Raw genomic sequence first — 27,940 nt, forward strand, 5'->3', positions numbered from 1 at the left:
GTTCAGTTGTCAAGGCAACGCGCCGCGGGGTCGCTGCCAGAGTGACGCAAGGAGTCTTGCTGAAGGCTCCCAGAGCACACTAGGCTGAGAAATGTCTGAGGAGGACTCCGACAACGCGGCCACCGACTCCCAGACGGAGAATGGCGAGCTGCCTGTCATCCAACTGTGCGGGCTGGTGGAGGAGCTCAGGTATCGGCACCGTGGGCCTCTGAGGCCTCAGCTGCAGCCCGCAGACCACCCAGGCCTACGCCCAACCCCGCGGGAGCGCAGCCCACTACGTGAAGAAGGAATTTCTTTGCCTGCTTACCCTTGCTTCTTGCCTAATCCTGAGCTGTCAAGCCTCTGATGGAGCCAGGACAAGGTGGTGGAGCAAGGGAGTCAGGTAGCCTTGCAAAGACCAGAGAGGATTTGGTGGCGGTAGAGCTTTGGCCTGGTGTGTCTCCCTGGTGCCGAGCAGCTGCTCTCCCGGTCTGCATCAAGTGGCCTCCTAAGCCCCTTTCCAAAGTTTGTATGACAAAATTAAATGGCAACTGGGTAGAAACGAAGCTATTGAAATGATTTGCTTGAGGCTTCGTGGGCTGAGTGAGGGTTTAAGCACAGAGGCTATGAGGAACCATTGGCCCAGCGCTCTGTCTTTTCTACAGCCTGTTTTCTACCTGCCGCAGCAAGTTAACTGAGTACGAAGACTCCATGATGGAGTTGAGGTTCCATGTACAATGTATTGATCTGAAACGACATCCTCTTTCTGGCAGCCTGAATAGGCGTTGCTTCTATCCGTCTATAAATAGTTAACACCAGAATCTAGAGATTAGTACTAATAGCTGCCATTTTGGGTGTCTGTCATATGCCACAGCCTTGTATGTGTATATCATATATATGTGTATGATACACACATATATCATATATGTGTATGTCATATGCCACAGCATAGGATTGTATGATACAACAATCCTAGGAGGTACACACTCTCTAAAGTTTCCTTCCTTAAGGTCCTGCAGCAGAGATTCAAATCCAGGGACCCATGGACTGCTCCACTGAGAATACAATATGTGCTTAAAAGGCAGGGTGCCTTGATTTCCCTCTCTTTCTCATTAGGCTTCTGTACTAATCTCAACTTCAGGAATTAGTTTAACAGCACACCTAGGCCCCAATGTCACTGTCTCTTCCACATGTGTATTTGTGTATGTACATACAGATAGAATGGGAAAGTTCAGGGATGTCGCTCAGTGGTAGAGTCCTATTGGTTCAACCCCAGTACTTCTCTCTCTGTCTCTGTCTCTCTCTCTTTCTCTCTCTCTCTCTCTTACACACACACACACACACACACACACACACACACACACACACACACATTAAAGTTGGGCATGGTGGCCCTCACCTTTAGTCCCAGCATCACTGAGGCAGGTGAATTTCTGTGATTTTAAGGTCAGGCTGGTTTACATAACACAAGTTCCAGGCTAGCCAGGACTACATGATGATGCCCTGGATCTTAGCTCCCTTTCTATTGCTGGGACAAAACACTATGACCAAGGCAACTCATAAAAGAAAGCATTTAATTTAGGGGCTCATGGCTCCAGAGGCTTAGAAGTTCATGATGTTCATGGTAGGGAGCATGGCAGCAGGCAGGCAGTCAGGCATGATGCTGAAGCAGTATCTGAAAGCTTATATCTGACCCACAAGCACAGGGCAGAGAGCATGCAGTAACTCGGAATGGCATGGGCTTTTGAAACATCTAAGCTCACCCCCAGTGACACACCCCCTCCAGTAGGGTCACATCTCCCAGTCCTTCCCAAACAGTGCCACCTGCTAGAGACTAATCATTCAAATACCTGAGCCTAAGCAGGGGGAGGGGGGAAGAGGCATTCTCGCTCAAACCACCATACATTGACTCTAAACAAATAAACATAAAAGGCAAGTTTCATATATGAGAAGTAGTACCTTGTATCTAAGTTGTATCTTGGCGTATATGAGCTAAGTAGATTTGCCATCTCTTGTTTGAAAGCCACAATTTAAAGACTTCTTCGTTTATGATAACCATCCAATGGGATCTCGAACCTGTTGGGTGGTGCCAGTGAAAGAACAGAGAAGCAAAAGCCACCATCTGAAGATGGGAGGGGGGTCTAGATAGCTTCCAGAAAGTTGTTTATTCAGGAGTACTTTTACAAACGAGTTAGATGATATCTGAAGACAGGGCCAGCAGTAACAGTCATCAATAGGACACCAGCACTCTGAAGTTTGTGGCTTGTTAGACACAATAACCAAGAGATCCAATACTCTGCCAGCAGTGCATGGCCAGAAGCTGTCCTCAGGCCATTGCGTTCCTCGCCCCTACCTTTTAAGAAAGGTGCTATTATTATACCCATTATAGGTGAAGAAAGGCAGATCCCAAGAAGCTACGTGTCTTACAGAAGGCTGTGTGTGACCAGTAATGTACTAAATACTGATTATTTTGGGGTGCTATTCATAGAATTTACTTAGGTACCCTGTATCTTGCAGCTATGGAAACTCTGCTCTCAAAACAGAAACAGAGATGTTTGAGAAATATTACTCTAGACTGGAACCCAGGGACCACCGGATACCACGGTTATCAGACCTTAAATTATCAGCAGCAGAATTTTCACAGGTACACAATGAAAGTTGAAAAATTATCTCATCCTGTTTGCCTCTGTCAATGCAAATCGTTGGTGTATCTGCCTTTGGTGTGCCTTCTTGGGTCAGGGGGTCATGGGACTTTCTCCCTGCCTTACTCAGGTTATTCCTTCTCTTGCAGTTTCCTTTCAGGTGAGGGAACCCCATCCACTTGGTAGCTGACTCTTCCAGAATACCTTAGTTTATCCGGAAGATTCCTTGAAGGCTGGTATGATAGGCAAGCACTCTAACCCCCAAGCTTCATTCCTAGTCCTTAGGTTTTTCTTTGAGACCTGGTCTTACTTTGTAGCCCAGGCTGACCTAAAACCCTGTAGCCTTCCTTTCTTGGCCTCTCAGCTGCTGGGATTACAGGTTTGTACTACCAGATTTATCTCAAAGGGCCAATCGATGGACGGTTATTTTTGGAGGATGAAAAAAAAAAAACCTTACTGTGAGATTCACACCTTATCTGAACCACTTTCTATGATCATTGACTTTGAGGGCCTAGAAAATTCATTATTCTTGTCTGTTTTGCTAAATACAGTGCCTAGATGGGTTGCTCTTCTGTGTCCATGCAGGAGCCCTGAACTCTAGGCCTTCCCTGGGCGATAACTGAGGTGTTTCTAAATTTCCTTTCCTGGGGAGATGTGAACTGTAACGATCCTATCTTCCTAGGTTCCAACACAAACCAAAGTATGAATCTACCACAGTTTGCCCTGAGGAGCCAGTGAGTCCATCTGGCTTGTTTACAGAGCATGGGTGACCCCAAAGAAGTTGCACTGCCAAGTCTTCACCCAGTATGCTCTCTTTAGCTGCATAGGTGGAGCCCCCGCTCTGTCCTGCTCTGTCCTCCCCAGTCTATGTACGCTTGTCTCTTCTGGACACCTCATGCAATTAAGGCCGAATTGCCTGGAAGTGACTGGGAGGAGTGGCCAGACACTCGAGTGAGGGTCCAGCGACCCTCTCTGTTCCTTCTGTGAGGGAACATCAACAGTCCACAGGCATGATTGTGACAGACTCTCCAAAGTGCATACAGCTGTTCTCTTGGATACAGCAACAGTTTGGTTAGTTCGTTACAATATTGGTCCGCAGCATTTCTATTTCTACCCTCGAGTTATTTCTGATATATTTCAACTCATTGTCAAGCATAAGCCTTGTGATAGTTAGTGCAGGGCCTTAGGATGACTCAGAAAAATGTCGTCTCAGGCCTAATGTCCAGCATCCTTTCACCGTGCCTTCTCCCTGCCTCCCCGCCTCCATCCAGAGCATCTTGTAAGTCTCAGAGCTCATTCTCATGACTCCCTAGGGCCGATTCATCTCCAGTTCCTCTCTGACCCCGCCTTGGTTTGGCTTGGGTTACAGTTCCGGAGCAGGCGTAAATCCAAGGCCCGCGCAGGTCTGGATCGTACATCAGGCCTCTCTGTAGTCCAGAAGCTTGAGCTCGTACAGAAGGAGCTAGAAGACACAAGAGAGGAAATACGACACATGCGGGCCAATGCAGAGCGAGACCTGCAACACCATGAGGTACTCGCTCCTCCCTGGGCTGCACCTCTTCACCTGGGGGGTGTCACGTCTTGCTGGTCCTTGAAAAGAAACCCAAGGATCTTTAAACTTGTTTCAATATAAAGTATCGAAAATGCTCCAGCATAGAGAACTGTCATCCCCAGCGACACCCAGCTATGACACTCATTGGCACAAGACCGCTCCCGTTCCCCTTTCCTCACTGGGATGTTAGGAAGTGAACTCTAGGTGTCTTGTCTACTGTAAGTATTTTATCATCTGTCTTTAAAATATGGTTCTTTTTCAAAGGCATAGCCACGGGCTGGAGAGATGGTTCAGTGGTTAAGAGCATTTGTTTGTTTTGGAGAGGACCAGGATTCAGTTCAATTCCCAGCACCACATGGTGGCTCATAACCATCTGTAACTCCAGTCCCTGGAGGTCTGACGCCCTCTTCTGATATTTGAGGGAACCAGGCACATATGTGGTCTACATACATACATGCAAGCAAAGCACTCATATACATAAAAATAATAAAATAAATAAATCTTTCAAAAAAACCCATAAACACAATGACTATTCAGACCCTCAAGTTTTTGCAATAATTCTTTAATAATACGAGGAGTTTAAGGTTTAAGTGAGTGAATCGTGTACAAATGCCCAAGTCAGTCTTCATATACTTCAGCCATGCATAGTCATGGGCATGACTTCTGAACTCCAACACAGCCTCCCCATTAAACCCGATAAAACCAGCCCTCCAGTGAAGAAATAATCCTGTTTATTTGGTTTCCCAGGCAATGAAGTTATTAGCTTGCCTTTAGCACAGGACTTGACAGGGCCGTGAAGAAGGATGCTCTTTGCTTCAGGCCAGGCCAGAGGAGCAGCACAGATGAGGTGAAAGTCAAGGAATTGATGTCGGCACCAGCTTGGCAGACTCTCATATTAAGGAGCCCTGTTTGGGAATCAGGTCAAGTAGGGTAATGAGGCCTGAGAACTGGGCAGGGGGTTTATCAAACCTTCTGTGTCTTAGAAAGCTGGATTCCCCTGGGGATAACTGAGCAGGAAAGCAACATGCTAAAAGCAGCATGCAAGGGACCTGGTGCTCCTACATGGGAAGACTAGAGTTTGGGATATCACCGAAGATGCTGTTTCCTGTTAGCAAACCAGGAAAGACTGGAATAGAATGATTTCCTGTGTGACCTTTCTCATGTTACCCTTTAAAAGTAGGTGTATATGCTTCAATGATGGATGAGGGTCATCTGTCTATGTGTTACTTTCATTGGTTAATAAAGAAACTGCCTCGGCCTTTGATAGGACAGCAGCTTAGATAGGCAGAGTAGACAGAACAGAATGCTGGGAGAAAGAAGCAGAGTCAGAGAGCTGCCTGCCATGAAGCTGCCAGGTCAGACATGCTGAATCTTTCCCGGTAAGCCACGACCTCGTGGTGACATACAGATTATTAGAAATGGGTTGAGACAAGATGTGAGAATTAGCCAATAAGAGGCTACAGATAATGGGCCAGGCAGTGTTTAAAAGAATACAGTTTCCATGCAATTATTTCGGGGTTAAACTAGCCGGGATCAGGGCAGGAACACAGCCCGCTCCTTCCTTTTACACTTCAATGTTCAAAGAAGACCGTATTTGTTATAAAATATTTTACTTTTTAAAGATTTATTTATTCTTATTTTTTAAGTGTGAATGATTGCCTGTGTGTATTTCTGTGCATTTCATGCATATGTGGTGCCCCTGGAGGCCAGAAGAGAGTGTCAGGTCCTCTGGAACTGGATTTACATGTGAGTGCTGGGAATATACCAAGGGTTCCCTGAAGGAGCAGTCAGTGCTCTTAACTGCTCTGCCATTCTCCAGTCCCATTATCCATCATCTTAAAATGTGCTATATTTTAATGTTCTATATCTTACATGCTGCTTTTAGCATGTTGCTTTCCTGCTCAGTTATCCCCAGTGGGATCCAGCTTTCTAAGACACAGAAGGTTTGATAACCCCCCTGCCCAGTTCTCAGGCCTCATTACCCTACTCGACCTGATTCCCAAACAGGACTCCTTAATATAAGAGTCTGCTAATATAATAATATAATATAATATAATATAATATAATATAATATAATATAATATAGGTAAGCTAAAGGAACATTTGAAAACACAGTGCTGCCATCTTAGCAGAAGTATCTACTCTCATTTGGATTTATTTCCTAGGGTTCAGATACATTTCTGTATACATATGAATTTCCTTTTAAGAGGTATTAAATTCTCTCATGAAGTATACCTTTTGCTTACCACTGTCTTTCTATGTCATTATCCATTTTTTCCTTATCTGCAGAGGACATGCTCCAAGTTGTCCCGTGGATTCCCAAAACCTTGGATAATGACAAACCATGTACTGTATTTTCCCCTACATACATATAGTAAAGTTTAACTTATACACTGGTTATAGTACAAGATTAACAATAACTAATATAGAATAAGACAACTTTAACAATAAACTTTAATAAAATGCCAGCATCATTTCTTTTGCGTTTTGGGGGCCTTTGTTAAGTAAAATAAGGGTTGCTAGAACACAAACACTGGAATCTGCCTTCTCCCCACAGTCAGTGGATAACCCCAGTGACTGCTGGTTGACTGACGTGAGCATAGCGTATAGAACAGCATACTCTGGAGAAAAGATGACTATGTGCCCCAGGTGGCACAGGATGGAAGATTTATGCTATATAGGACGATGCACAAACCTGAATTAGTTATTTCTTACACTTTCCATTTAATATCTTCAAACGGCTTTTCTGCAGACCCCGAGCATGCAGTTAAAAGCGACTTCTGTGCCTGTATATTCCTTTGTAGCATCTTTTCTTCAGGTTATGCATGCGTGTAAGAGCGCTTTATCATCTCCCTCACTAATTCACCATCTCTCTGGATTTAACTGAGACTCGTGCTTTGCTTTGTACCAGCTGGAGTTTTGGTGGTATTTGTTATTTTGAGGATGGGTCTCACTTTGTAGCCCAGGCTAGCCTCAAACTCACGGCAGTCCTCTTGCCTCATCCCCTCAGCTGCTTGGATCACAAGCGTACACCGCCACACCCAGGTTTTCCATATCTTTTATATGGCTTGACCTTTAGTGGATAATACTCCCAGTATGGGAATAGTCAGAGAGATCATTGGTCTTGTTTTCGTTGGCTTGCCAGCTTCTGTGGATGCTTTAACTTCCAAGGCATGCTTCAAAATAATAGTTGTCATAGAATCAGCTTCGTACTTTCTAAGCCCTAGAAGAAACACCCACCCTGAGACAGAGGCAGTGGGGACTTAGGTATCCTTCAAGGGTGTGCAGTTGGGAGTTTTTGGAAACCCTTCTCTCTTGGCTGACCCTTCCAGGCTATCATCGAGGAAGCTGAAATTCGATGGATTGAACTTCAGAGAGCAGTGCATGAATTTGAAAAAGATATTCTGAAAACCATATCCAAGAAGAAAGGGAGCATTCTGGCCACTCAGAAAGTGATGAAGTACATCGAGGACATGAACCGCCGGAGGGTGAGCTACTTGCAGAGCTTAGAATTCAAGAATCCATTCCTTTTCTTGTTGTTTGTTGGTTTTCTGAAACAGGATTTCTTTATGTAATGGCCCTGGATATCCTGGAAGTCACTTTTTAGGCCAGACTGACCTCGAACGCACGGAGATCCACCTGCCTCTGCATCCCAAGTACTGAGATTAAAGACTGTGCACACCTTTAATCCTAGTACTCAGGAGACAGAAGGAGGTTGATCTCTGTGAGTTCGAGGCCAGCCTGGTCTACATAGCAAGCTCCAGGACAGCTAGGACTATGTAGAGAGACCCTACTCCAAAAAAAAAAAAAAAAATCAATTCCTATGGCAGTGACACAGAAACGGCCCACATGCTGCAGCCTCTGCTCTGCCCTTAGTAATCACTGCTGTCATTATCTGGCTTCCCTGACAAGACAGCAATGCCCATGGGGTCAATAAACCACTCTAGAGACAGTTTCAGGGGCCATCATCCACTTAATCCCATGTGATCTCTAAGGAAGCCGTGATTGGTTAGCATATTACCTCGGATTGGATAGCGAGTGCTCTAAACACCAGGGAGGGTCTCTATGCCAAAGAAGACGCCTCTCTAGGCCAACTACCACCTGCTGCTTCAGGGTTCGGTGCTCTGGCTTCAGGAGCACGGTGAGCCATGCTTTGTATTTAGGAGAGCAGTGTACCAGGTAGGTTGGCCACCAGGTTATGCCTGCATTTTCTCCTACACTCCACCATAACATTTCCCACATATATAAAATACTTTTTAATCTCCAAGTATGTGTGTGTGTCTAAATTAAAAAAAAATTTATGTGTACAGGGTTCCTTTTTGTTTGTTTTGCCTAGGTATATTTATGTGTACCATGTGTATGGCCTGGTGCTTGTGTAGGCAAAAAGAGGGCATCAGATCTCCTGAAACTGGAATTATGAATGGTTGTGAGTCTCCTCGTGGGTGCTGGGAATCAAACCCGGGTCCTCTAGAGGAGCAGCCAGCACTCTTAAGTACGGAGCCATCTCTTCAACCTCTTACCCCCAAAGCACGTATTTTACATAAAGCAAAGCCTAAAGAAAACAGCAACCGACTGGGCAGGATGAGTATTTGTGTTTCCTCTTGCTTGTTATCTGTTTCACGATGAGTGTGTTTCCTCGAGAAAGGTGTGAGCTAGTCAGGTTGCTGCATAGGTGAGAGGTCCCTCTCAAGCGCTTTTCATCTCCTTCCTATAAGGTGGACTCAGACACGAGAGAGGAAGGGGACCTCTGAGGAGAGTATGCTTTCAATTGCAGAGAGCTGGTAGCGTGTTAAACTTTGGACCCTGGGGTAGTTGAGGGTCCTTAATCCTAACACACTATGAATGATAACACTGCAGCCTACCATATAAACATCAAAGAGTCCCAAGATTATTTTACCAGTAGAGTCCTCTATGGTAGCACAACACCCCAATAATGACAAATGCAGAAGTATTGTGACACTGGCATGGGGCCAACCCAGTTTCCTCTACATCTTGGCTTCTAGTGAAATGGCATCTCAGCACCTGTTTGAGCAGAGTCGAGAGGACTGAGAAGAAATGACCGAAGGCTAGGGCTCACGGTCTGGTTTGTAGGCCCAGATCTATTATTCAGAGCAACAGGGGTAAAGATGAGTAATTGATTAAAATGTTCTTTCTTCCTTTCTTTCTTTCTTTCTTTCTTTCTTTCTTTCTTTCTTCCTTCCTTCCTTCCTTCCTTCCTTCCTTCCTTCCTTTTTTCTTTCTTCTTCCTTCCTTCCTTTCTTTTTTTAGGATAATATGAAGGATAAATTATGTTTGAAAAACGTCTCTCTCAAAGTTCAGAAGAAAAAGATGCTTTTGCAGTTGAGACAGGTATGTGGTTTTCTTTCTTTCTTTTTTAAAAGGTAGCCTGAGTATTATTCCCACTCAGCAGCTCTCCCGCCCCTGACAGAGACTCCTGACCTAGTCACTGGGATCTTCGAACAACTTACTTTACACAGTAGAAGAACTTGGCAGTTGTTATTGATTTAGAGGTCTTAGGAAGGGAAGATGCTCTAGCTTCGTTTCTGAAATAAAGGAAAAGAAATTTAGGGTAGAAGAGATTTTTTTTTCAGCTTATAATTCCAGGTTACAGGCCATCATTGTGGAGAAGTGGCAGGGACTTCCAACAGCTCATCACTTCCACGTCCACAGTCAGGAGCAGAGAAAGATGAAGAAGTACGTGCTTGTTGGCTTGCTTGTGCTCCGCTGCCTTCTGCACTCTTAATACAGTTCAGGACCCCCTGCCTTGGGGATGGTGCCACCCACAGTGGGCTGGACCTTCCCATGTCAATTGGCCTAATTAAGACTCCCCCACGGGCCAGCCCAATGTAGACAAACCCTTGTTGAGACACTCTTCCCACGTGATACTAAGTGGTGTTAATTGGACATGTAAAGCAAACCCATGCAGTAGACAATCTTGGCTTACCTGGCTGCACCCAACACCACTTCCCTCCTCTTGAGAGAAAAGAAAGAGGGTGAAAGGAAATAGAATGAGCAGGGGTCATGAGCCAAGGAGCGCAAGCAACTTCTAGAAGCTGGGAAGAACAAAGAGATGCTCTTACCAAGAGCCTCCAGAAGGAATAGCATTATGATTGTAGCCCCAAACCTAGTCAGACCTTCAGCCTCCAGAATGGGGAAGTAATACATACACGTGTATGGTTTTAAGCCACTAGGTTTGTACCAACTTGTGGCAGCAACCAGAAGAAACCAATATAGCTAGTGGGCAGGCAAATTCGAGGCTTTCTGTAGAGAAATGGCCCATGTGGCTTTTTGAGGGATGTGGCTGGGTGGCATCATTTCACTGAGCAGGGGTAAGTGTGTCAACAGATGACGTCAAGATCTCCTAGTTAAAGGACAGGAGGGCTACTGTGGGGCACAGGTTCTGTAACATGGTCTGTGACTTCATCCTTTCATTGCCTGGTGTTTTTATCCTTATATCAAATACGGGCACTGATGACATATGCCTCAGAGGTAGCCATGGCAGTGATGTGGGACTGGGCAGGACAGAGTTCATGTCAGGCAACTATTGCTTGGTTGACTCAGGATCCAGAAAGACCTCGACAGACCGGAGCAGCCCTAATGTGACTAAGGAGAAATGCAAGACTCCCAAAATATCTGTGCAGGCACAGGCTTAGATGCAGACACTGTGACTATCAGCAGGGGTGCAGGCTGTCCTAGAAACACGAACCAGAGCAAGGAGGGACTGGCTCTGCTCTGTCCTTGCCTGGGGCAGCACTGCCAACATGAACTCCATAGTTGAAAGAAGCCCAGTTTGGCCATGGCAAGAGGAGGAGGGGCGGTTGGCTATCTGTGCTTAGGGCTGCCGTGGAAAGGCAGAGCCAGTGAGGGCTAGAAGAAGGATCGCTGTCCAGGGGCTGCCTGCAGGTAGTGAGCTCCTGGTCTCCAGGGCTTCAGGTTCAGGCACCATGATGGGAAACTTGGAGTAAGAGTATATGGATGACCTTTAACCTGTATGCCATTGCTGCACAGAGACAACAGAGATGTGAGCCCTATCCCTAAGAGCACAGGCCAATGGAGAGTAATGACCTGATAGGGTGGGGTGAACACAGCTCTGTTCCTCTGAAAGGGAACAGAGGTACGAGGGCCTAGGATTATGGTGTCAGAGGCTCAGTGGAGAGCAGGTTTGCCCTGGGAGCAGAAAACAGGCTATGCAGTGTTGCTGGGTGGATGGTATCTGGATGTAAGGAAATGGACCCCACAAACAAGAGGGCATGGGCCTGGACAGAAAGTGGGGGCACAGTTTAGAGAGGGACCCCATATACACGCCTACAAAACTGTTTACTCAAACAAGGGGAAGTTATGGGCAGCCATTTGTGGCTTTCCAGGTTTGGAAGTTGAATTTATTTATTTGCTTTAGAGACAAAGTCTTGCCACATAAACTTACTATGGCTTCACTCTTCCTCAGCCTCCCAAGTGCTGGGATTGCAGGGTTATGACACCAAGCCCAAATTAAAAATCACTTCCAAATGACTTGCTTTTTAGTTTGCCTTCATAGCTCTGTCCAAGTACCGTATTCCTTATGGGCAGTCTCCTAGGCCTGGCCCCAGGGCACCTGTGTGCTCTGTCCTTCCCTTTGGTACTAAACTGTTACGTTGCCATCTTTGGCTTTTCTCTGGTCCCCTGAGTCTGGAGGCATTGTGTTAACTTAATAACCGGCCCTAGTGCCTGCTGCCATGCCAATGCTCAGGATGGTTTTAGCGGATGGTGGCAGGTCTCTGAAATCCCACCTGACCTTGCCTCTGCTCTTTGGGAATTCCAGAAGGAGGAAGTGGGCGAGGCCCTGCACGACGTCGACTTTCAGCAGCTGAAAATCGAGAATGCTCAGTTTTTAGAGACGATTGAAGCAAGGAATCAGGAACTGATCCAGCTGAAGCTGGCCTCCGGAAACACCATGCAGGTCCTCAACATCTACAAAGTAAGGCCCACCCCAGGGCCAGGCACCCTGCCAGGCTTCCTCCAACCACCTGCCCCACCGCAGGGAGGTCCCTGTGGACACAAGCGACTCACCCAGACTGTAGGCGTTTCCTGTTGTCCCCTGACTTCTCTTGATTTGGCAAAGCTGGGTCTCATAAAATCCCCAGAATGCTCTCCCAGTCCTAACTGTCCACTAGTCCCACCTGGGTGCCTTCTCCTTTTGAAAATGTATGTCTATGCTCTGATCCCACCCTGACTGATTGAATTGGGGGTGAGGGCCGTGGGTCTGGCTTTGTTTTGAATTCCCTGGGCGACTTTTATGTGCAGTGTTTGAAAGTGAACCACATGCAGGCCCCGTTTAATTGAGGGATGCAGCCTGTACTTCCCTTAAAACAGTCTCAGCCATAAATCAGAAAACTACTAAATTATTCATCGTCTGAACGCAACACTTTGGGGAGAGAGAAGAGGCACTATTAATAATTAAGCAGGGACTATGGGTATGAATAGGGCCTATCCCCAGCAGACCAAGCCATCTGGTCACCCAGTGAGTGATGGAGTATTGCGGTGGCCAGCGAGATGAGCGAGTGGGCCTCATCCCCATCCTAGCTTTCTCAGAGGAACACGTGCAGGAGAGCACTGAATGATGGAGAACACTGTCAAACCAGCTCAGGAAAACTGGGCTGTCTTCTAGAAAGTCCATATGTGTGTGTGTGTGAGTGTGTACATACATATATATATGTATATATATGTAAAATGATATGATTGTTATATGTCATATATATAAAAATAATACATATGCATCACATTCTATTATTTTCAGTGTGCACGTGTGTGTTTGCGGGCAAGTATGCCGTGGCATGCATGTGGAGATCAGAGGACAGCATACAAGAGTCAGCTCTTGCCTACCATGTGAATTGCAGGGATCAAACCCAACTTGTCAGGCACGGTGGCAACCAGGTCTCCCTGCAGAGCCACCTCACCGGCCCTATGTAAAAGTATTACACCCAGTTATGCTTTTATGTCACCAGTAAAGCACACGTAGGGCTCTGCAGGCTTTTCTCGTGTTAGCAGAAGGAACTATAGAGTGTGCAAAATGTTGCCTCTGGCGCTGCGAAGCTGAACATATATGCTATCTGGTCCTTCACAGAAAGGGTTTCCTGGCTCTTGGCCTTGCCCAGCACAGTGGTGGATGTAGCCTAGGTAGCTCGCATGTGAGCTTCATTTGACCCACAACAATGTGATTAGCAATTTGAATCTGTTCAAATTCCTGACTATTGCCAGGCATAATAACATGTGGGTGGGGTGGGGAGGGCAGCTTGGGCAACATTGGGAGACCTTGCCTCCAAACAAACAAAACCTCCCCAAAATCCTCCAACAAAAGGAAAAGCAAAGTGAATTTGAATGTATTAGACAGATTTACGTTGGCTCAACATTTTTCTTTAGAAATCACAAAAACCTAAAGAAAAGATGCTGAGTTTTGTTAAGCATCAAGTCATAAATAAGAACCAGGGGTACTGCCAGGCTAGCGTGGGTCCTGCTCGACCTCCTCTATCCTGCACAGAGCATGCAGAGTGACCGAGCCAGCTTCCTGATGCCCATGTGGGACTGCTCACGTTTAGCTTGTGCCATCTGAACAACTACTTCAAGCTGAGACCAGTCTGGGTGAATTCTGATCCTCGATCCTGGATGGCTGATCACCCTGGGCCTCGACCTTATCCCCTGGAGACGGTTCAGTGGCATGGGGCCTGCCTCAGCTTGTGGGATTTGGGCAGTGGAGCTGCAGTTTCCATGGTGAAGCTGTCAGGTTGCAGAACCTGGGCTCCACGGGCTGGGCTTAAGGTCGCAGTGTAGACTGCTGGCCAATGGGAGCAGCGGCACAGCGGGCCAGTCAGAGCACTGCCTGTGAACCTGTCTCATGAGAAGGTGTGAGCAAAGGTGGAGCTGAAGAGATGCACCGCGGAGCCTGAGGGTGGGCCCACGTAAGGAACTGTGGGAAAAGCTACCTCGCTTCTGTTGGCTTTGCCCATATCCCAGTTCTCAGCTCTTGTAGGGGAAATGGAGGCAGAACAATGGTCACTTGGGACCACTGGGACTGATGGTGATGATTTGTCATCTGGTATAGGACCATCTGCCAGAGACAAGGTGCACATCTCACCTCTGGATGAGCTTTGTGTGGTCTGTGCAGTGTGCCCAGCAATAGAAAACAAGGCCAGCCCAGAGCAGGTGCCCAGTGAACAGTGCTGACTGGCAGCAGTTTGGATGTGGTTTTGGTGGTCATGGGAGGGTGAAAGGAGGAGCCGTTTGGCACACGTCTCAGGCAGCCAAGCATGAGACCTTGTTGAAAACATTTGGATTAACTCCCCACTCTTGTCAAAAGTAACAGTGCCATGCATGCCAGGTGCAAGACCAATCGCTCAGGACACAGCTCTGATGCCAGTTAGGCAGACACACTGTTTTCTGTGACTTTCCTAGGTGAGCCTGAGTGTGAACAGTGCCGGTGTTTTCTCTGACTCCAGGCCCTCAGGCCTGGCTGGTGGGTCCACTGCTGTGAATCACCCTTGACTGACTTAAGTGCCCTGGTGCCCTGAGGAGAACAGAATTCTAAGAAGTTCCCAGCCCCATAGCAAAGGAGCACACCCCTTGTAATGCAAATCCAGACTGGGAATGCGATGGCTTAGGCGTGAAGTCATTTCTGAGATGCCCCTATGTGGCCCAGGGGACACTAAGATGAGGTGTCCGGGAGGCCTGATTCATCTCAGGAGCCACCGAAAGCAGATTTTCTTTGCAAAAAGAAGCCCAAGATGTGAAGCGTAAGTGAAGTTTGGGGGCCGGAATTCCTCCATCACTGCTTTGAAGATAGAAGAGGCTACATGGAAGGAATCTTAGTGGCCTCTAGGATTGAATGAACTACTGATAGCCAGGAAAAAAAAAACACAAAAAACACAAAAACAGTGCCCTGACTTCAAGGAAATAACCAACAACCACTGGGCCTAAGAGAGGTCCTCGAGACCCAGACACAAGCCAAGGACCTGGTCAGCTCCTAGATTTCAGTTTGGTGGGCCCATGGACAGAGAGGGTACTGCATTGTGCCCAAACTACGCCCCTGGGTAAACAGAGAGGAGTGGTTGTTGGTTTCAGAATCTGAAGTGTTTTGCTACCCTGGAAAGCTGGGTCTGTCTTTTCTGTAGTGACCTCAAGTGGCTGGCATCACCACTGAGTGTCACTTATGTGACTTGCATCCCCTGGCCCAGCAGAGCACAGCCCCTTCCCTCCCCTATCCACCCAACAATATGACCTCTTCTTCCAGCTCCTCTGGGACCCTCCTTCCCCTGACATTTTCCTTGCCTTCTCTTCCTTCCTCACAGAGCTAAGTGTGATTTTGTCTGTCAATGATCTATCCTCCTTGCTGTTGCGGGACACCCTCACCCCGACACATCTACTGTGTGCCCATCGGCACAGCTGCAGTCTTGGAATTCTTGCCGTGATTTTCGGCCTCCCTACCTCCCTTGGCATTGGTTGCGAATGAGCTTCCCAGAGGCAAGGCCTAGAATGTTTCACTAACTCGCCAGTGCCTGGGGCTGGGTGGGTCAGTTCTTGGGGTGTGCCTACTCCTCATCCAGGCAGAGCACATTCCAGCATTTTTGGAGACTTCTCAGCAGGGTAGGGTGCAGGGAGAGCTTTTGGAGACTTCCCGGTAGGATAGAAGAAGGCTCAGGAAGAAGGTTCCAGAGGAGGTCAATCTAATCAGGAGCCTGGGGGGAACTGAAGGGCAAATAATGTCGTGGGCATCCATGAGGCAGTGACTACAGAATTCTCTGACACCAGCAGGCCCAGCTCCTTTAGGCAGGGGTGTGTAGTGGAGCTCAGAGGTCAAGGAATCACACCACACCCATTCAAATCCTGGCTCTTTTAGTTTTAAGTGGGTTTGGACCCACCTCCTGTGGGGGTTCCTCTCTCTGCGCCCTCATGAGGTAGTCACGGCAGCTGCTGAGTGATCTGTACCTGTCAGGCACAATGCTCTGCTCCCTACCAGGATGTCCCCTTACAACCTAGAAAGGAGACCATATCAGTGTAAGAGAAGTTTGGCTGTTAAAAGTTTTTCTTTGGAACCAGTGGGGCAAGAGCTGAGTCCTGTTGTTGGATCACTCTGCATCTCCAGCAGACGCCAGGATCCCAAGGTCCTCTCCCTCTCTCCAGCCAGCTCTGAGACACCAGATCTGGACACGTCTGGGAAGGGTGGTCCCCAGCTGATAGGAATCTATGTAGACGGAATGATGGCCTCACTTTGTTCCCATCTCCGAGAGCTTCTCTTAGCGCCTGCCATTCTGGTGTGTTTCAGAACAAGCTTCATCGGGCAATGGAGATATACAACAGTCTGGACAAGGAGATCTTGCAGAGGAATGAGCTGCTTGGAAAAATTGAAAAAGAAACCATACAGGCGGAGGAGGTAGGAGGGCACAGCGCGCTGTTTCTGATGTCTGCCGTCTGTCCACAAAGGTCACTGTCCTTCGATCCTTGGTTAATCCAGACCACAAAAATCAAAACAGCTCTGAGCCACGATAGCAGTCACTGGCTTTATAGCTCAGGGATGTTATATTTACCACTGGGTGAGGTTCCAGGGTCTACTCACAAGGAAAACAGTCCACAGCACATGCCAGAGTACAACCTCCCAATTCTAAAGTTCTGTATCTATGACCTTACAAAATACATAAGGTGGGGGCTGGAGAGATGGCTCAGGGGTTAAGAGCATTGACTGCTCTTCCAGAGGACCCGGGTTCAGTTCCCACACCCACATGGCAACTCACAACTGTCTGTAACCCCAGCGCTAGGAGAATGGATTAGATTGCCATTGAAACATAAAGTCCTCTCTTTGGCGTCCTGGCCTTCATGGTTTAGTCCTATTTACTTTTCTCATTAACTTCTGTTTTTCAGTGCCAGGGATGGAACCCAGGGCTTTACACACGTTATACAAGGGTTACACCCCTAGCCTGTCTTAACTTCTTTTCTTTTGCTGTGATAAAACACCATGACCAAGGCATCTTACAAAAGAAAGCATTTAATTTAGGGCTTATGATTTCAGAGAGCTGAGAGTCCGTGATGGTGGAGCAAAGGCACAGCGGCAGGGACAGCTGAGAGTCTACATCTCCATCCAGAAATCGGAGACACACACACGCACACACACACACACACACACACACACACACACACACACAGAGAGAGAGAGAGAGAGAGAGAGAGAGAGAGAGAGAGAGAGAGAGAGAGAGAGGTCCTGGGAATGGTGTCTTTTGAAACCTCAAAGCCTGCCCCCCCCACCCCCCAGTGACAACTCCTCCAATAAGGCCACATCTCCTAATCTTTTCCAAACAGTTTCACCAACTGGAGACCAGGTATTCTAATATATGAACCTATGGGACCATTCTTAGTCAAATCGTCGCATGGCCCTTTGCTTACCTTTTTTATTTTATTTTATTTTTGAAATAGGGTCTCACTATGTAGCCCTGGTTGGCCTGTAATTCCTTATGTAGACCAGCTGGCCTCAAATTCACAGATGTGCCTGCCTCTGTGTCGTGAGTTCTAGGTTTAAAGATGCGGTATTATCATGCCTCATTCCTTTGTTGGCTTGTTTTGTGTTTTGTTTTTTTGACACAGGGTTTCTCCGTGCAGTACTGCCTGTCCTGGAACTCATTCTGTAGAACAGGCTGAACTCGAACTCAGAGATCCACCTGCCTCTGCCTCCTGAGTGCTGGGCTTAAAGGGATGTGACACCGTTGCCCCAGCACCTCTCTCTCTCTCTCTCTCTCTCTCTCTCTCTCGATGCCGCGAAGTACACGAAGTAGGTGGCAGTGCCTTAACCGTAACCATCATTGTCAATGGGAGTGCTAACCTTCTCTCCTTTCATACCACACATCTCTTTTTGTTTTTAATAGCACACTGAGTCCAGTTTGTGCTGACCAACATGCTCCTAGGTATGGGCTCATCCACTGGAGTGTGGTGAACCTACCAGGAGCTACACTGCTTCTCACTTCCCTAGAAGCCATCAGCTATAAACAGCTTCTTGTTAGGGTTGAAGTCTCAGGAGCCCCTGCCTCCAGGCTAGAGCAATGGCTGCTTCACTTCTGCAGGCTTTGTGCAGGCAACCACAGGTCCCGGGAGTTCATGCGTGTGGTGCCCCAGCGTGTCCAGCAGTCCTTGTTCTGTCCTGGCCTTCCTAATCTCTGACTCCTCAATCTTTCCTCCCCTCTTCCACGGCAGTCCCTGAGCCTTGGGTGTGGAGGGATGTGGAGGTTCCATCTGTGGCTGAGCCTTCCACTAACCCTTATTTTCTGTACTTTATATCCGGGTTTCCTAAGTGGGTTCCAGGGATTGGATTCAAGTCTTCAGACTCGCATGGAAAACCGTTTTGCCCACTAAGTCACCACACTGGCCCTTCTATACGTTCTCGCCATCACACTGCCCTTCTATGCGTTCTCAACATCACAGTGGCCTTCTGTACATTTTCACCTTTACCCTGGCCTTCTATACGTCCTCACCACCACACTGGCCTTCTATACGTTCTGGCCAACACATCACTCTTTCTTTCAATGGCCCTCCAAGTTGGTTGAAGTCATGTGCCTTATTATGGATTTTATTTGAAGTTCTCTGATGACTAATGACACGGAGCCCCTTTTCCTGCTGTGGCCACTTGCCTGTTATTTTGGAGAAATGTGTTTTCTTGTCCTTTGCGTCATTTTTAATTGAGTTTTCTTTAAAAATTGAGTTGTAAGAATTCTCGGCGTATCCTAGATTCATTCTCTTATCACATATGCTATTCTGTGGTATTTAGTTAATTTTCATTATTTTTATTCTATGCATGTGAGAGTGTTTGTCTGCATATATGTGTGTGTACCAGGTACCTGCCTGGTGCCCAGAGCAACTAGAAGACAGAGTGGGGTCCCTCTGAACTAGAGTTACAGATGGTTGTGAGCCACCATGTGGGTGCTGGGAATTGAGCCCAGATCCTTTGGAAAAGTAGCCAGTACTCTTAACCACTGAGCTATCTCTGTAGGCTTCTCTCAGTCTTTAAAAAACAACAAAAACCCTTTTATTGACTCTTTGTGGATTTCACATCATACATCCGATCCCTCTTATCTCCCCATTCCCTAGCATTTGCCCTCTGCCCTTGCAACCTCCCCCCTAAAACAAAGCAAAAATTAAAACAAAAATGAAAAACCAAACAAAACAAAGAACCAAAACCAAAATAAAAATAAAAACAAAAGCAAAAGGCAGAATCTCATTGTGGAAGCTGTGGTGCTGTGCTGTGAGTCACACAGCTCACCCTTTAGTCCGTTGTCTTTCCTTGTGTGCACTGCTGAGCCATGGGAATGGTTTGAGGTCTCTGCTTTCTGCTACACCACCCACGGGTAATGGGCTCTCACTGTTCTTTCAACTTGTTAGTGGTGTTGTTTATAGCGCAGATTTTACATTTTTTGTGAAGTCCAATTCATGTTTTCTTTTATAGTGTGTTGTGAGGTTGAAGGCACTAAGATCTAGCCAGGCATGGTGACGATCTGCCCTACTCTGCTCAACTTATAGAGCCTGATTCTTACATCTAAGTTTGGAGATAATTGTTTAAATGGTATGAGGAGAGGATTCAAGAGCTGATAGAAAAGAGATAAAGTTTGGTGGTAAAACGTGTGCTACTAACCATATTTGACCACATATGGTCTCCTGGTCACTCTCTGTGCATTTGAGCTGCCCTCTGAAATTACTTCTCTCTCAACACGGCATTCTTCCCAACCTGTGTCCTCTGTACTGCCACTGTTCAAATTATTACATTTTCCTTTTATAGGGCATAGACTCCAAACACAATTATGTGTGTGTTTCCTATATGCTTGCGTTTTAATTAGCTAAGAGACCTGTGACAAGTGCTAATGGCTGACATGATTGTTTGTTTTAATGACGCCTTCCAGTCCTCTGCTGTCTCTGTTTTCAGTCTGAGCAATTTCCTTTAGTATTTAGTATAAGGCAGACATGCTAGCTTTCTCTGGATTTTCCTTGATGTAGGAATCTTTTTTATTACTCCTTCATTTAAAAAATAGCCCCATGCTAGGCATAGTGGCGTACAGCTTTAATCCCAGCACTCAGGAAGCAGAGACAGGCAGATCTCCATGAGTCAGAGGCCAGCCTGATCTACATAGACATTTACAGGACAGTCAGGGTGACATAGAGAGACCCTGTCTCAAAATAAAACAATAACAAAAAATAAATAGCTCTTATTTTGTAAATTTTATATTTTGGGGAAATTACAATATTGTCTTTTATACCCCATATTTGTTTTCTCCTATTTTAACATTTAGTATCAGCATGCTTGTTACAATTATGAACAGTATCATTTCATTATTATTGACTAAAGTCCACGTTTTTATGTATACTTCCTTTGTTTTTGCTTGATGCCCTCTGATTGTTGCAGATCCCATCTAAGATATATTTATACTCAAATGTCATATCACACTAGGCTTCTTTTGGACATCCTAGTTTTAGAAGATGCTGTGTGCTTCATCTTGGACAAGTCTCATTCCATATATCAAGGAGTCCTGATCCCATTTAATTGATAATGGCTTTAGAAAGCAAGCGCCCAGGGCTGGGGCGACGGCTCAGGCAGTAAAGCACCCACTGTGCAAACACGAGGACTTGCGTTTGGATCCCCAGCACCCTTATGTGCACAGTGGTACAAATCTGGAACCTCAGTGCTGGTGGGCAATGGCTGAAGACAAGAAAATCCCTGGAGATCATGGGCTGGCCAACTTATCAAATGGACGAGAGAACCTGTCTCAAAAAATATGGTGGGATGTAAGCAAGAAAGACATCCAATATTGATCTCTGCTTCCATATGCACCTGCTTGAAAATATGGACACACACACTAACACACGTAGAACACACATGTACACTTACATACACACACAACTCATTGACAGTTTTTCTTTCTCCCACACTTATGTTGTATCCCATTGTCATGTGGCCTCTGTTGTTTCTGATGAGAAGTCAGCTGTCGATCTCACCAAGCTTGTGCACAGGATGGACTTTTTTTTCTTGCCATCTCAAGCTCCTCCCTTTGCCTTATCAATGTTATGAGAGTGCTGTGTTTGGGTTAGGTTTCTTTGCACTTAATCCTCATTGGAGCTTATTAAAATATCTGAATGTTTAATGTTTTTTAAAATAAAAAATTGGGAGATTCTCATCCATGGAACCTTTGAGTAGCTTCTCTGTGCCTCTCTCCCCGTCCCCTTCTGTCATTACCACCGCATATGCCGCACTCGGTGCTATCCACATTTCCTGGAAATGCTTAGCTTTTCTGTGTTCACTTCCTCTCTTCAGATTGCATAACCTTTATCAATCCATCTTCAGGTTCAGTACTTGGTTCTTCTAACAGCTTGAACCTACTGCTGTTTCTCCCAGATAATGCAAGGTTTCCTTTCCATTGTATTGCAAAGGTCTCCAGGTGCCCCGCTTCCTAAAGATTTATTTTTCTTAAATTATACATACGTGTGTATGTCTGCCTGTGGGCATTGCGGTCAGTGCAGGTGCCGACAGAGGCTGGAGTTGGCAGAGCTCCTTGGCGCTGGAGCTACAGGTGGTTGTGAGTTGCCTGAATGAGATGCTAGAAGCTAAGTTACGTCCTCGTGGAGGTCAGTATAGTGCTCTGAGCCACTGAGCCATGGTCTAGCCCCAGACTCCCCATTCAAAAATTAATGATGTACCAGGCATGGTGGCTCATGCTATAAATTCCAGCACCCAGGAGGCAGAGGTTGGTGGATCAACTTAGGTTGAGGCCAGCCTGATCAACATAGTGAGTTCCAGGATAGCCAGAGCCATATAGTGAGACCCTGTCAAAAAACAAACAAACAAACAAACAAACAAACAAAAACAGCGATGATGATGCTGTCATCTTTTTATTAATATCTCTAATTAATTAAATGCTCTCATACATTTGCAGCTTGATTTCTAATTGGTCTTAATAGTAAAAACCCAGAGTCAGATATTATGGGGTGAGAACGAAAAGATCAGAGAAGCAGAGCAGCCAGCCACTGGTTTTTACCTCTATGGAATCCTCAGACAGAATGGGTGATCCTTCTCTACAAGTCCTCAGACTGAATGCTTTGAGCTCCTGTCTCCTCCCACCTTATATTCCTCTCTCCCCCCAGCCATATCATTTTCCAGCTGCACCTCCCTAGTGCCGGGATTAAAGGTGTGAGCCACCATTGCTTGGCTCTGTTTCTCTATTAGACCAAGTCAATCTTCTGGAGCCCAGGGTGCCCTTGAACTCACAGTCTGCCTCTGTCTCCTGGGTGCTGGGATTAAAGGTGTGTGCCACCACTGTCTGGCCTCTGTGACTAACTAGAATGGCTAGCTCCACACTCTGATCTTCAGGCAAGCTTTATTTGTTAAAACACAAACAAAATCTCACCACATATTTTATTGACTTAAATCTGTTTGCAAAGAGTTTTTGAGGGTCTGGAGAGATGGCTCAGTGGTCTAGGTCAGTGACTGCTCTTCCAGAGGTCCTAAGTTCAATTCCCAGCACTCACAAGGCGACTCACACTGTCTGTGATGGGATCTAGTGTCTCCTTCTGGTGTACATGCAGACAAAGCACCCATATGTATAAAATGTGTAAATAAACCTTTTTCTTAGGAAAAAAAAAAGATTTTTTGGGGGGAGGCAGACAGAATTTTGCAGCCCAGGGTGGCTTCAAATTCCTGATCCCCCTACTTTAGCCTCTGAGTGCTGAGTCTGGAAGGGCTGCATAGCCACACCCAGCTCTCCATGAAGTCTCTAACTATGATTTACTTTGGATAATTGAATCGCCGCTTTGAAACTGTGCATTTAGTCCACCATCTGGACTCCTCCAGGGACAGTTTATGTTGCCTGGTTTTCTTTCCTTTTTTTCCCTTCTGTGTGGGTCGAATTCTCCTGTTTCTTTGCCCATCTCATAGTTTTCAGAAAACTGCACATTTTAGGTACTACAGCAGCTCCTGTCATGGTGCTGTCGTTGTTCGGTGATTTGGCTGGACCGAGTCAGTAGATTCTGCTTCCCCTATTGTTGCCAGTGGGCACAGCCTTGTCATGGCCAGTCTGACAAGCAGATTGTTTGGTTGCTGTGTCAGCTGAGTTCTCCTTGGTCTTTCATCTTCCTGCTAAAACCTCTTCTGCTGGTGTCTCACCAGCTGCTAGCCCCGGTTAGTTACTGCCCAGTCTCTCTATCGCTTTCAGCAATACTGCAAGGTACTGTCTTACATACTGATCCACTCTCATGCCTGGCCTCTTTCCAGCAAGGTATTGTCAGTTTTTGAGGCTTGCTCTAGACACAGGGAGGCTCTTCTTGGTCTGTTTGTCTAGTTCTGTTAAACATCTGCCTGGTCAACTGTTTTGTTTGTTGCCGCTTGTATTATTGAATCTCTGGCTAGTTTTATATCTACTTGATGCAAAGCTGGAGTCATTTTGGAAGGGACCTCAACTGAAAAAATGTCTCTACCATATTGGCCTATGGGTGCCAATATGCGGTGGTGCATTTTCTTGATGTATTATTGATGCAGAAGTTCCCAACTCACTGTGGGCAGTGCCACCCCTGGGCTGGTGGTCCTGGGTACTATAAGAAAGTAGGCTGGGCAGCTCAGTGGTTAAGAGAAAGCACTGCTCTTGTAGAAGACCTGAGTTTGGTTCCTGGTATCCACATCCAGATGCTCACCTGTAACTTCAGCTGTAAGAGAGTCAATTCTTCTGAGGATACTGTATGCATATGCACATACACATGCCCATATACATATAATAATAACATCTAAAAAATACATAGAGGGAGGGAGAAGGAAAGAAAGAAAGAAAGAAAGAAAGAAAGAAAGAAAGAAAGAAGAAAGAGAAGAAAAGAAAGGAAGAGGGCTGGAGAGATGGCTCAGAGGTTAAGAGCACTGACTGCTCTTCCAGAGGTCCTGAGTTCAATTCCCAGCAACCACATGGTAGCTCACTACCATCTGTAATGAGGTCTGGCACCCTCTTCTGGCATGCAGGCAGAAATGGAAGGAATGTTGTATACATAATAAATAAATTTAAAAAAAAGTTAAAAAAAAAAGAAAGAAAGAAAAGGCAAGGAAAGAAGGAAGGAAGGAAACAAGCAAGCAGGCTGAGCAAGCCATTAGAAACAACGCAGTAAGCTGTTTCTGCTTAAGTTCCTGCCCTGACTTTCCAGGATGACAGATTAAAAACTGCAAAATGAACCAGGCGGTGGTGGCACATGCCTTTAATCCTAGCACTCAGGAGGCAGAGGCAGGTAGATCTCTGAGTTCAAGGCCAGCCTGCTCTACAGAGTGAGTTCTAAGACTGGCCCCAAAGCTACAAAGAGAAACCCTGACTCGGAAAAAGAAAAGAAAAGAAAAAGAAAGCTGGAAGCTGAAATAAACCCTTTTCTTCCCCTGTTGCTTTTGGCCATGATGTTTATTAGAGCAACAGAAGCCAACTAAGCTCTAGCGTGGCTAACCCAAAGATCGCCATTGTTTCCTACAAAGTGCTCAGCCATGAGCCCATCTGCCAAATAAAGTCAGTCCCTTAGGCCGCTGACCAGTAGATAAATGGACATAGAATGGGAACAGTAGATCACCTTTCGTGTAGTGGCATCCCTGATGTACAGGTGGGATGTTCTACAGGTACTGTGGTCCTTGGCCTTCACAGCATGACCTCGCAGCTGTAATACATTCTGATGCTTCCTTACCCTCCCCTTCCCTTCCAAGACAGGGTTTCACTATGTAGTCTAGGCTATTCTTAAATGCTCAATCCTTCTGCCTCAGCCTGCTGAGTTTTGGGGTTACAGGTGAAACTCAGATATGATGAGAGAATCCTGAGTATTCTCATTTTCCTTATGAGAAAGCAAGTGTGCTGTGCTTCTGGGCTCAGCCTTCGATGCTACCACAGTGGCTGCCTGTGGGAATCGGGCTGGATTACCACCTTCTTTGTTCCGTTTTCTTTGTTGTTTTTGTTTTTGACCTTTGTTTTGTTTTTCAAGACAGGATTTATCTGTTTAACAGGGCTGACTGTCTTGGAACTCACTTTCTAGGCCAGACTGGCTTCAAAGTCACAGAGATCCACCTGCCTCTACTTCCCAAATGCTGGGATTAAAGGCGTGCGCCACCACCAACCATCTTGGATTATCACCTTCATAAAACATGTTAATAGTTAATTGTTTTTATTAGTTTGTGTCACAGTGGATCAAAACAGTGCTTCTCAACTTGGCAACTGGAAACCAATCCCATGAGCTTGTTAGAGTTCAGAGTGACAAGATGGGTCTGGGGTTGTCAGCTCTGCATTTCCCACCAGGTCCCAGTGCCAGACACAGAAGGAGCCCAAAGGCGATCCTCAGCGAGGAGGTGACCTATGACACGATAGCTTCTCAGTTGGACGTACCAAGGAGTAGCTCGCCTCCCCCACTTGTGAGGGTCATTATGTGCTACATACAGGCCTCAAACATGTATGTTCCCAAGGATGAATTCAAATTCCAAATTCTCCCGTGTCTACCTCCCAAGTGCTAGGATTACATATGTACTTAATGCCACTGAACTATGTACTTAAAATGGTTAAAATAGAAAGTTTCATTATGTATATTTTACAATACAGGAAGATAGGAAATGAATTGAGGCTGGTGAAATCACAGTGTGTATAGCTATATAATCTCACGCATGAAAGCACCATAAGAAGATCTAAACAAGAGGAAGCACAGTCCTTAGTAAAGGAGAGAAACGAAATAGAGAAGAAAAGAAAGGGATGAAAACCGTAGTGTCTGGTATTTCTGAACTGGATGGAAACATCCTGATCTGCTAGGAAAACCCACATTCTTGAGAGGGCCCCACGCTCTGTGACCGTCACTATCAATTTTGGAACTGTATTGAAATTGAAGCTCCCAGAACTTCATGGACTAATGGGTCCTTCCCAACAGGACAGAGCCAAAGCCCATACCCTGAACAATAGGTTACGGAAGCAGCTGGCAGAGTTCCGGGCTCCCCAGGTGATGATGTACGTCAAGGAGAAGATCTTGAATGGGGAACTGGAGAAGACCATCAAGATGTGGGAGAGGAAGGTGGAGATCGCAGAGGTGAGTCTGTTGTCCCCAGGCAGGACTGAGTCGCTGACCTGGCCTTGGTGACAGGGGATCGCCAAGTATCTCAAACCACCAACATCTTCCTTCAGGATTTGTTTATCGGGCTGAGGTTATAAGGATGTTGGACGTGTTGTGTGCATGAGAAATCTCTGCAGTTGTTTCAACTGTTCAACCAAAATGAATGGTGCATCCCCCCCCCCCCCCCCCCGCCAACTAAGCTCCCACTTTTAATGGTTAAGAACAATGTCCTTTAGGGTCTGGGAGAGAGAGATTCTTGTTACCCAAGTGTGTTTAGTCGCTTGCTTCTGCGATGAATTCTAGAATCTTGTGAATGCCTCCATACTGTGGGTATTTAGTAACTACTACTTCTTCCATGGAGAAGGCAGTTTTTAAGCAAAGGAGAAGCTGCACACTTGGTGGCAGGCCCCTTTAGTCCCACGCTTGGAGGCAGAGGCAGGCAGATCTGTGTTTGAGGCCAGGTCTCCATAGTTAGTACATAGTTCTACAATGTACTCAAAACTACAGAGTGAGGTCCTGTTTTAGAGAGGAGAGGAGAGAAGAGGAGAGGAGAGGAGAGGAGAGAAGAGGAGAGGAGAGGAGAGAAGAGGAGAGAAGAGGAGAGAAGAGGAGAGGAGAGGAGAAGGAAAAAAGAGAAAATAATGGGTTTTTAATGGCTCTCAGAACACAAGTCCATGCATTTACATAGTTACTATGGGTCTCTATGAGTCGACGTGCGTGTAGATCTCATGGTGGTCTGCACACGCAGGGTATAGATTAAAACCTGTGTGAGCTGCTGGGGAAACTGAGATCTTTCTACATCTAGACCCCAGTTCCATTTCCCTCGTGTGGTCGTTGGTGACAGGGAGGATGCGAGGGCCCTAACTTGGCATACAGTATACCTGAAAGTGAGCAGAGACTCCAACAGGGGCCTGCACCATCTCGCTGTGGGCAAAAATACGCTCTTTAAAACAATCTTTTGGGTTATTTTTTTTCTGCTGCTGCTTTTTTCTTTTTTAATTTTTTTCTTTCTCTCTCTTTTTTTCCTTGGGAGACAGTGTGCCAGGGTATCCCAGTCTATTGTCCCCTAATTCTGCCTAATATGTAGCTAAGGATAAGCTTGAACTTTGACCCCCTCTCCCACCTCCTAAGTCCATCACTACTCCAATGTATAGCGGGTGCTGTGGATTAGACGCAGGGCTTTGATCATGCTGGGCGCGCACTATAGCAACTGAGCTACATCCCGGGCCCTAGAAAGGTCTTCTGGGTCTCCATTGCTCTATGATGTCTGCCCGTAGGGTGCACCACGGGACCTTGGCCCCTCACAGGGTCATCCGCATGGCCAGCAGTTTGTAGATGGCGGTGGTCAATAGCACAGACACACACACACCATTTTTCCCAAGTAACCTTCTCCCACCCCCACCCCCCTTTTTTGTTTTGTAGATGTCTTTAAAGGGGTACCGAAAAGCCTGGAATAAAATGAAAACATCGGATGAGGAGCTACAGACGATCCGGCCCCCAGGGAAATAGCCAAGAGCAGCCCATAGCTCGCAGACCCAGAAGTGACCTATTAAAGTACTCTAGTGTTTTCCAGTAGTGGGGTTCTCTCACTGTTTCCTGTGCCCAAATAGTGTTTATCCCCCCCTCACCCGTCACTACTAAGCCACCAGCAGGGCCACATCTACCCATGGGAACATCT

At 46.3% G+C, this 27,940-nt stretch overlaps 1 protein-coding gene and 1 pseudogene across 2 annotated transcripts; one reads left to right on the forward strand and one right to left on the reverse strand.

Annotated features, from left to right (window-relative positions):
- The first annotated feature begins 14 nt into the window (after positions 1-14).
- Positions 15-27,837, forward strand: Cfap263 (cilia and flagella associated protein 263). 2 transcript variants are annotated; one of them, XM_087900289.1, is made up of 9 exons: positions 15-189; positions 2,497-2,623; positions 3,991-4,152; positions 7,506-7,661; positions 9,442-9,522; positions 11,972-12,127; positions 16,466-16,573; positions 26,083-26,238; positions 27,685-27,837. In XM_087900289.1, exons 1-9 carry the CDS (start codon positions 92-94, stop codon positions 27,769-27,771), a joined length of 1,131 nt encoding a protein of 376 aa, XP_087756415.1. In that variant the 5' UTR covers positions 15-91; the 3' UTR covers positions 27,772-27,837. The 2 variants fall into 2 exon arrangements, with proteins under 2 accessions (XP_087756415.1, XP_087756416.1); XM_087900290.1 differs by lacking the exon at positions 3,991-4,152.
- LOC125399378 (U6atac minor spliceosomal RNA) lies at positions 17,977-18,032 on the reverse strand (annotated as a pseudogene).
- Positions 27,838-27,940: the final 103 nt, after the last annotated feature.

Source organism: Myodes glareolus, chromosome 22, assembly GCF_982192425.1.
Source record: "Myodes glareolus chromosome 22, mMyoGla1.1, whole genome shotgun sequence".
Taxonomy (NCBI): domain Eukaryota; kingdom Metazoa; phylum Chordata; class Mammalia; order Rodentia; family Cricetidae; genus Myodes; species Myodes glareolus.

Excerpts from the sequence above, each read along its gene's own strand:
- Cfap263 (XM_087900289.1), top strand. The coding sequence starts at position 92 with ATGTCTGAGGAGGACTCCGACAACGCGGCCACCGACTCCCAGACGGAG. Across the intron at positions 4,153-7,505 it reads GAGACCTGCAACACCATGAG|GCTATCATCGAGGAAGCTGA; the intron begins GTACTCGCTCCT and ends TGACCCTTCCAG. Across the intron at positions 16,574-26,082 it reads AAACCATACAGGCGGAGGAG|GACAGAGCCAAAGCCCATAC; the intron begins GTAGGAGGGCAC and ends CCTTCCCAACAG.